This window comes from Rhea americana, unplaced genomic scaffold (assembly GCF_003343005.1).
Source record: "Rhea americana isolate MKP2758 unplaced genomic scaffold, rheAme1 scaffold_128, whole genome shotgun sequence".
NCBI classification, from domain to species: Eukaryota; Metazoa; Chordata; class Aves; order Rheiformes; family Rheidae; genus Rhea; species Rhea americana.
Genome location: NW_028185350.1, coordinates 510126 through 520707, shown reverse-complemented (window position 1 = coordinate 520707; position 10582 = coordinate 510126). Strand labels below are relative to the sequence as shown.

At 39.0% G+C, this 10582-nt stretch overlaps 1 protein-coding gene across 3 annotated transcripts in view; it reads right to left on the bottom strand.

Annotated features, from left to right (window-relative positions):
• Nucleotides 1–10576, bottom strand: part of MED13L (mediator complex subunit 13L) — a 201980-nt gene extending 191404 nt beyond the window's left edge. For all 3 annotated transcript variants that reach the window (XM_085326133.1, XM_085326134.1, XM_085326136.1), the window contains exon 1: nt 10400–10576. In XM_085326133.1, the coding sequence (XP_085182259.1) occupies nt 10400–10471 (72 nt within the window). In that variant the 5' untranslated portion in view covers nt 10472–10576. The remainder of the gene's footprint in view (nt 1–10399) is intronic.
• Nucleotides 10577–10582: the final 6 nt, after the last annotated feature.

The following is a 10582-nucleotide window of genomic DNA, read 5'->3' as shown; positions in this document are numbered from 1 at the left end:
GGGGGGAGGGTTAAGAGGAAGAGAAGAAGGAATGGACTAAATTTACCTATGTCAGAATAGAGCAGGGAGAATAAATACAGGTATGGCAGTGAAAGATTTCACATCTGGAAACAGAAAGCCTTCTCCAAGACAACAGATAGAAGGAATATAATAAGTTATTTTCATTTCAACAAACCCTAGGTTTAGGTAGTTAATAACCTGTAATTCAATTCCAATGACAGCTTTTAGAAATCTCCTTTTTTGTTTCTTGCACTTAAAYAAGACTTGTGACAACTTCTCCCTAATAACATGACTTAAAATCTTCCAGWGGTCAGGTTCTGACCACTGCTATACTGAGCAGGCTAAAAGGCATCCCAYAGTTCCACAACACTCCAGCCAGCTTCATTACAAAAGACAATCAGGTATATCTTAACACACACAAGCAAAAMACTTCTAAATCATTAGTCAAAGAAACCTTCCCTGCCTCCAAGAGGTAGGTGAACGATTAGGCCTGCAAGTTCCCTTTGAAAAGGCAGAATCAGAACCAAGTAACTACTCATTTTCCCAATAACCCAAGATCCTCTCCCACAGAAAGGAAGCAGTCCAACACACGAGAAATGGACAAAAGACATGTCAGCAACGAGCGCTAAATTTTAAGCGCGCTCGCAACCAAATGAAGGCATTTTCTCTCTCCCCTCTCTAAACTGAGGGATGGAAACCTCAAACATCAAAGTCACACAACGGGCAACCAAATGCTTCACAAAAGCAAGTGTTCTGACACATGGGCAGAAGACAAAGAAAGAAAATAAGAAAAGGGTAGCAGGCCAAAGGAGGGATCAATCTACATAAATAAAATTTGTGATAGAGGGGTAAAGAACGCAGATCTTTTTCTTCCCTTACGCAAGAAAAAGCTGTCTCTAAAARCTCAGAACTAGAACATTTTTGTATACCACATCTAAGCAGAATTACTTAGCGAATACCGAGAACAGTTCACACAGTCATTTTATGCATGTTGCCGTCACAGACCTGCAAAGCAAACCACACTGTCTGCCCACATCAGCCCTGGCACAGATTCCTAGCTCCAAGCTAGAATGGCAGCAACTGTATAGAAATACAATCAGACAGCCTTGGTTCTTTAGCATCAACGTTGTCTCGAAGAGTGACATCAAATAAAGCTCAAATTGTTAGGCAGTCTGCCAAAACGCCTTAGCCCTCAAGAAGAGAGGGAGAGAAAATAAAAAACACTTAAGACTTCTTTCATATGAATCTCTCTTATTAGAGAAGGAAGTAAATTAGTCCACTACATGATCAGTCATGTAGATTCATCTTCCTAGCCTTCTTACTATCAGTCCTGCAAACACAAGAATCCAGTATCTCCTATCGGAAGGAAATTCTAGAAATCCAAGAACTCAGTTCATTAAAATTTGTATTCAAATACACACATAAAATGAAATAACTAGAAACACTGCGCTACAAATGAAAGAAGCAAATAAAGAATAAGCTAATTTAACTGATTTACCTACCCCATCACCAAAGAAATTACTTGTTTATACAAAATTATTTGACATGGCCAATACAAAAAAATATTCCTAGAATGGATTTCATAACTTGCCCAGAACTAGTTTTAAATTCAGTAACACACTGTACATATATGAACTGAAACTCGTTAAAAACTGACACCAAGAGACTAACAAAACAGAGATGCCAACTGAAGAAAAAGATAMATGGTTTTATACAGTCCCAAAACAACAAGTTCTTATACTTACGTCTTAGATTTGTTGAATATGAACATTATCATCAAAATTAGTATCAAAAACCTGAAGGTTGCAAATTCCTGGTCAGTAGCCTACAGTCTTTGTCTAACTTTTGTCTTCTGTCCTCTCTTCTCACAAAAGACTGTGCTTTACGGGTAAAGGGGATGATGTGAGAATAGCCACCAAAAAGACACTGATGGCAGCACAGCTCTTTTGGAACTAAAGGGTAAACTAAACTAAATTTTACTGAAGAAAAATTAATTTTCCTTCTCTAAGACATGAGCTGTGGTTACACAGAATCTCTGATCTACCTTCAATCCTTGCCACTGCCAAACTTTTGGGGAAGACAGGAGTGAGGGTACAGCTAGCCCAAGAAAGTGAGAATGGGGAAAGCATTTTATTTATTTATTTTAAAACTAGGTCAGTTCCCTGAACCAGGTCGAAATGTGAGCTTAGGAGTCCTTGCGTGGTGACCAAGGGGTGGAAGTCAGTGAGAAGACGACCACACCTTTTACCCTGCAAATCACCCCCCGCCTTTTTTTTTCTCCTCCCACCCCCCCCATAAACAACTAAGAATGGTATAGAAGAACTATATTAAAAGAAGCACAGGAAAAGGCTTCATGAGAAATGATACAGAAATATACTGTGCCTCATCTTTCACTAAAAATTAATTTCGCAAGACTGCATTTTTCTCCTTTTTTATTAAGCTTATTTAGCACATCCCTTAGGAAGGGGACAATGTCTTTCGTACGTTTGGCCTCGTGTGTTAGTCATACGAACGTAAATATTGCCAACAAGCACACTACAAAACAGCTTACACACAATAAAGTTTCCTGTTTCAAAGAATCAAGAGAGAAAGCCACTAAAAGCTGGAGTCATATTTCCATACACACTATTGCAATTCTGCTCAGTATAGTGAATTAAGCCACAAATGACTCAAAGAGAAAGAATATGGTTTAACTGCTCAACAGAACTAACAAAGAGAGAACCAAGAGATCAACAACAACAACAAAACTCAGAAAGGCGGACCACCTACAAAGCATTTGAATCAAGGGAAAAAATGTCGTTAAGAGACAGTTCATGTAGTTCAAACAAATTATTTAAAGTTTTATTTAACAATAAGAAAGGAGAGAGATTTTCCAGGATTAACTAAAGTAGATGATATATTTGTTATTCTAAAGAACAGTTACAAACTGATTTTTCTAACTGTTTGTAATTGTCCCTTTGGGAGGAGTTTTTTGGTTTCGAGTTACAATTTAAACTACTCCCATAAATCCAGGGATCTAAAAATAATACATACCAAAATTAATGTTCATACTCTGAGAATACTGTGATTTGCTCTGATATTGTACTACAATCTCATATATTCAACAGAAAGCTTAAAAATTTAGCAAAATTCCTAGAACAATCCAAAGGAAACATTACCTAAACTTTTTTTACATCTGTGAGATAAATAAAATAACTTCTTGCTAAGTAAAATGCTAAGAAACCTCCAGTCTGAAAAAGTAAACTTGTTATAAGGCATCAAAGCAGTTTATGTTCACATGCCATTCTCATTCCACAGTTCAGCAATCATACTAATGCAAAATTACGTAGCTAGCCGAAGTCACAGTAGGAAACGATGCAAGCTGTCACTCTTCGTATTGCAGGCCTTTTTCCCCTGTGGTATGTACTTCACAATTGCGTGCAGAGGGAATCCAACATAGTGTTTTAGTAGCATTTCGATGTCTGGTACAGTAGAATATTTTTATTAGCTGGTTTCTCTTTGAAACTACCAGTTGGTGTCAGGGAACCAGGGGAAAGAAGAGTTATTTTTAAAGCAATGCTTAATGTTTGAAGTGAACACAATATAAAAGCTTGGGCTGAGGAAGAAGGCTGTCCACAGGCAAATATGTACTCCAGATAAAGAAGGACTGGGCCATGGAAAGCACTTGTGTACTTTTATAACTGGCAGGATATTACTAAAATGAGCATGCTTCTAATCAGAGCAGTATTTCTTTAATAGTATTTGTGTTACCATAGCACCATCAAGGCCCCAATCCCACTGTGCTACACTCTGCACAAAGAAACGCTCAACCTGCCCTAAGAACACAAATCAGTAAACGAATACACACAGGCCTGAAAGAATACACAGCTATTCCGGTCAGCCGAAGAGCCAGCAGTCTCAAAAGACCAACAGCCTGCTCCGTGCCAGGTCGTCGGCAGGCGTGCCACGAACGAGTTCGGAGGAAGGCTTTGCAGCAGAGGGACCAAGAAGGTCTGGGGGTGTCGGTGGGTAACCCTTCTCAAAGGGGGAGCAACAAGCAGGAAAAACAAAAGGTACTAATTCAATTAAACAGGCATCTGTTAGGCGTTAGTCTCACCGTACTGAAAGAAAAATAAAAGGTGGAGAAGGAATAGGCCACCAAGGCCTTGGAAGCGAAATCATGTAACTCAGAGGCAATGCAACAGCCAGAGAGAGATGATGAAAGAATGCAGAGGAGCAACATAGTTCAAGTGACARAACGGGAGAGTAAAACTGTAGCAGGGATGTTTCAGTCAAACCCAGATAAAAGGATGCTGCCATAACTGAGAAGGTAAACTGCAGACCAGAGACAGACAGTGGTATATTCCCTACAGTGATCCCGGAAAAGAGGAGACAAAGGTTAGGAATCTTCATYGAGCAATCAAAAAGCTTCATCAGCTAAGCATAAATGTTCTACTTAGAGTAAGCATGATATTCCAGTAGCACTGATATTTTTAGGCATTTAAAAAGCAGTGTATCTGCACACACATATGTTTATCTAGGCATAACACTCGTGAATGCTCAAGAGATTAAAAATAAAAACACTGATAAAAATTCTTTCTTCACTAGTAACCTAAGATCATCAAGTTAACATTTCAGTAGATATAGTACAAATTCTTTTTCCCCTTTAGTTCAAGAATTCCAGGTTCTATAGAATTTTTTTTTCCAAAATAATTGCACTGTCAAGAAAGAAAAAACAGAAGAAAGGTCTACAGACAAGATCAAAGAGTTTCCTCTTTAATCTGCTTCACATGAGGAAACGCTCTCAGAAGCAGAAGGGAAAAATCAAGTTCAAAAACATTTTAGAGAACTGAGGTTGTGTCAATCCTGCACAAATTATATTGAAAAATTCAGAAATATTACGTAGTTGCAGCTAGCAAGCACAAATTAAGATTCTTAGAAATGAACAAAAAAATTCCTAGGTATTCCCAGACTTAAAAATATTTTTTTTAAATATCAATCTAATATTTGAGGATTTTTTTTTAAATCATACTAATATTCACAACAGCCCCCTCACTAATGGGCTCACTTAGTCATCAAAAAGCAGATCACAGACACTGGACAAGGATTCATAGCCCTAGTAGACACATATATATTCAGAAGATACTCAAGACTTCAAGAAAACCTCATTCAAGTATTTCCTACTGGCTAGTTTGGGATTCTTCTGCACACTTTGTCCTGAACCGCAAATGCCACTCCTACGCACCTAATTTTCCTTACGCAACAGTCAGGAAAGGTTAGTTACCTAACACAGATTCATTAATTCCACTCCCTAAGCCAGGCAAACCAAATGTATTGAACATTGCTATGTCCCAACCTCTTTGCAAACCTAGGTCTATTTTCCTTCCACTGACACCCTGGCAGATACCCAATAAACAGCTAAATACTCGCTGACACGACATAATAAAAGCCTATCACTGAAGATATTTAAAAGTCAAAACAAAAAAATTTATTAGCAAAAAGTGAGCAAACTATCTAATGTAACTTTTCTACTTCTGTCTTATTACTCAATAAAATTAAAGATGAAAGTAATTAAAAGGGTCAAATACTTTTGGAGAATTTGAGAAGTTTATGTACGTATTTTTTAAGAAGTTGAACTAACACACATAAAAAAATATATTCAAACCTACACAGAACATAGTGATGCAACATACTGCATGCCAAAATAACAGCCTTCCGCTTGGAGTGCTGCATTTATGCTAATAAAATAAGCAAGAACTACTACTGGTTAATTTACTACAACTACTTAGAGATTTGGTGGGGCAATAAACCATTTACTATAAAGTCTTTTACTAACAATTATGCAACACGAAAGAATACCTCACCAGCAATGTCTGCACTCCTAATCTTCACTTTCTGACAMCACGAGAACCTTTAAGAAAATAATTCAAATGTCATCTCAGATTTACTTGATTCCTTTCAATTTCACTATGAAAATGGCAACAAAAACCACTGGTCTCAGCCAACAACTTCTGTTACTGTTTGCAAACTGGGAAGGAGGAAAAAAAAAAGAAAGAAGAAGGAAAAAGCAGCAGTGCTGTGACCATCAGATTTTGTAAATTTGCCTCTGAACATTAACTGGAACAAAAATCTACTACCCTGGCCTTTCATACAGTGCATTTCTGTAAGACTGCCTTGAAATGAATCCTCTGAGCATACAGGATTCTGTAAAGTCCCATATAAGCCACCCCAACATTGGGATTTGGGGTATGCCAAAACAGCAGGCTGCATTACAGTCATAATTGTCTCTTTTACCAAACACCGGTCTAAATTTTGTGCTTACCATACATGCTCTCCTAAAGAAAACAGCCCATCTTTGGGAAGCCCCTAAAAACAAGGTAAGACTTTCATATGAGTCAAATACTCTTTGATGAATTCTATGAATTTGCCAGTTGTTTTAAGAGCCCATTTCCATTTTTAACATTTCCACAATCCTGTGGCACAGACTGACTTCATATTACTGCATAGAGAAACACCTTCCGTTTTGAACTAGCCTCTCACTAGCTTTTTAGGACAGCCACTACTGCTTTTACCAAAAGACAGAAGGAATATTCGTCGCCCAGACACTGCCTTCACACTAAAGATTTTTTTAAGTCTCTATCACATTCCAACCACGCAATCACCTTAACTTCTGGCTGAGGACTTCTACTCGGAGGCTATTTAATCTTTCATCGCATGAAGCTACTCCAAACTTTTGGTCATTCTTGACACCCTTTGCTGACCTTTTCCCCTGTTCTACGAAATGTTATGAAACTTCAGCCCATCCTCAGAGACCGCCTTGCTCCTTGCGCTCCATGATGGCAGCTAAGCCAGCCAGCTGAGAAAACATCTTCTTCATACTCCAGGCAAGCCTGCATCTTCACATGATTAACCCTTACTCACAGGAAAAAAAAACAGACTAATTTCAGTAAACCTACTTTTATGACTAAAGATTATTCATAGGAAGACTGTTTGCTAGCTTGGCATAAAGTTTTAATACAGAGCGTGTTACCTCAGAACATTTTCTCTCTAAATAAGCATTAGCCAACTCTTAATTAGTGTTAAAATAAGCCAGCCTTTAACTATAGCTTATTAAATAYTGTTCTAATAAAAAGATATTTTTTTTCCATGAGCAGCAGCAGACATTTGACTATTGTAAAAATAAAGTTAGGATAAACACAAATACAATTTCTTCTACTGTTATGCTGGAAACAAAGCAGTTTCAGACTGCAGAAAAATAAGAATATGCAGAAAGCATATTTTTAACGAGCAGCCTAGTAATCAACTGCATGCAACATAAACAACCCAAGTCCATATCCGAGATGTATTCTGATGACCACTATAGAAAAATGACACTCTGATGTATTGTCTTACCTAAAAATACTTCACATTTAGAGCAAAGTTCTGGATTTTTTTGTGTAGTTTTTTTGCTTGACAGAGCATGGAAACATTAACCCATTTTCCAGAACGGCACTGGATTCCTGCCTCGTTCTAAAACGATACACACGGCAGATGACAGCCCTCTGGATCACCCACCAGGGTGATGTTTCATGAAACTGTAACAAATATTTAAGGCTAAGATCACATTCAGCATCTGCATATTGAATTCTAACTTTAACACCTTAACCTTTGGCTATGCCTTCTCCTCATGTGGGTAGTTTAAGCTAGGAATCACCRTATTTTCTTAACCCTGCTGACAGAAGAGAATCAGTTACTAGAAAGCTATGTACTTTTAGAAAACATTTCACATCAAAAGATGCAGAAGAAACAGTGTCTATCTACAGTCTCTCTACAAACTGTCTGCAAGTGACAGAATAAATAAGCTAAAATCATGAAGTGCTAAACAAACTAAAAATCTAACCCAAATCAAATTTAAACTCCAATCCGCTACAGCAGCCGATCACAGACACAACAGAGCTCTGCCTTCTCCAGGCTTTGAGGATCTTGTTCTTCCTTAAGAACAAAACAAATGCTTGTAGGAAAAAATACTATTTAGAAACAGGTAAGGAGAACCAYGGTAGATTAACAGCTGTTTCACAAGTGTAATTCTGCAGTCAAGAACATTGCTTTTTGACTCAAACCCAAAACAAAGCTCAAGATAAAAATTTAAGACAATTCTAATAGCAGAACCTGTTTAACACAGCTTTGTAATCCACCTTATTCCTAAAGAATGAATGATTTCCTAATAACGGTTGATTAGTTTGTGCGTGTTTTTGTTGTATTGAAAAAGTAATCAGCAAGAGCTTCTTTAATTAGTAATCCAGGCTACTGTAGCTTTAACACATTGYAAATTTTGAAATGAATACGACATTTGAGTTTAAAGGGTCAATGCTCTTGGCCAAATATTTCCAATCAGTAAGTATTTCCCTTCTCAATGCATTGAGACCTTTCCCTRACACATAAATACTAACATAACTGGAAACAAATCACCCTAACAGTAACTATGTTTGTGTGTATATATATGTGTATATATATATAAAWATATATATATATACACGCTCATATAAGATACCATTTTATCTGTTTTTTGCAAGTAGAGCCAGAAAACAATRAAATTATTATTTAGTACATACCACCCCCTTAAAGGTATGGTTAGTTCCCACAAAATTACATGGGAGGTWTAGGGGTGCAGATTAGACCCATTATTAAAACACTTTCCAAAAAAATTCTGCAAAATTTATTTCACCAGTGTTATATGTGCATTTAAAAATTTTCTACATTTCCTCAGTCTAATAAGGTGAAAAGAAAAACAGACCAACCACAATAACCATGCAATAACTTAACATTATAATTTATGCTAATTGCACACCAACATTATTTTACCAGTGACAGATTTGCGGATTGCAACTACATGAAAAGTTATGCTTYTCAAAAACATGCTAATCAATTTTCCATGAATTAATGAGGACTGCACAATTTGATTTTTGCTGAAAGACTAACTATCCATTATCTTGCTCTCAGGATCAGAGATTTTTCTTAGCGCGTAAGAACAGTGTATTCAAAAATCACCATTACAGTTCCTGTRTCTCCACACATACAGTATTTCTATATGCTCGTAAATATCAGAAAAAGCTATTACAAACAGAAACTTAAATATGAGCTTAAATCATGTCTAACAATTCAATAAAAGACCAAAAGAAGAATTTTATTTATTCTCACAGGAGTATCTCTGGGCCAGTTTCCTAGCAGAACGTATAGGCACGGACTACGGCCCTTGTCCCAGATACTTAACAAATATGAGCCAAAAAAATACACAAATTAAAGAAAACAGAGGCAGAGGAATGACAGGCCACTGCACAGCAAAAAGACTGTRCATTTGCATTTTGAATTCACTTTCTTTTTTTCCTTAATTTTTTTTTTATAAATGCAATAACAATCTTTTCCATTCTGTTGGAAGAAAAATAAACATTTGCACTCACCTCCAATTCTTACAGAGCCCTAGGGAGGGCACAGGCTTTTATAAACCACAAATCTTGCATACGTTTTATCCCCAGACCTATATTGCAAGTTTTTGTTTTAACTATAATATGCAGTTAAAAAAATATATATTTATACCCCTCCTTCCCCTAGATACTGGCCCTGGTAGCATTAGAAGATATCTGGTGATCTAACAGCCCTCTCGCTCACTCGGCTGTTGTCCAGTCAGAAGGGATAAGGTTGCTGCAGGTGGCAGGTAAAATAAAGCAAGATATTTCCAAGTGACATTGCCCTTACATAGAAGCACGTTGTTTTCTTGTTTTAAATTCAGCTTACAGACCTGCAGCTAGCCACAACCGATACCACAATTTCTGCAAAATTAAGCCATGCAATCCAAGAACAGAGTTGTCAATTGCCGATCAGAGCGGACAACAGCATCTRTGTTATGAAGCTAGCCAGTGCACTACATTTTCAGCCACTGCTTTTCTTCTGAGAACAAAAAATTAAGCTTTTTTTTTAGGGGAAAAAAAAAAAAAAAAAAGAAGAAGAAGAGTCTTGTCCACCAAGCATAATCTATGCAGAGCAGAGACAACAGAGTAAGGACAGCTGGCATGTAGCCCCAGGAGCCCAGAGGCCGGTCCGGGAGGCAATCACGCCGCACGAACCGTTCGAACCGTTCGCGGCCGCCGAAATGGCGTTTGTCACTGTGAAAGGAAGAGAGAAAAAAAACCCCCCGGGCCGGCAGGCGCGAAGCAGGAGGGCGCAGGGCGCCGAGGGAGGCGGGCAGAAGGCACCGTTCACCGGCGCCGCGGGTCGCACTCGCCGGGGACACGCGCTGGCAGCAAAGCACGTTAAAGAGCAACATAAACAGGGGGAGCCGAGCCGGGGGAGGGGCCAGCGCAGAGGCAGCCCCGCGGGCCCCGCTATAAAGCCCCCGGCAGCCGCACACGCGCGGCGCAAAGGCGCGCGGCCCGCGGGCACTCACCAGCGAGAAGAGGTTGGAGTGGCAGTCCTCCAGGCTGGCCCCGTTCGCCACCCAGTTCGCCGCTGCAGTCATGATCCTCGGCGAGCCCGGCCGCCAGAGCGGGGCATGTCTGGGGAGACGGGCCCGGCGGGCAGGGGGAAGCACCGGGGCCCGGCTCCGCGGTGCAGCCCGCTCCTGCGGGCG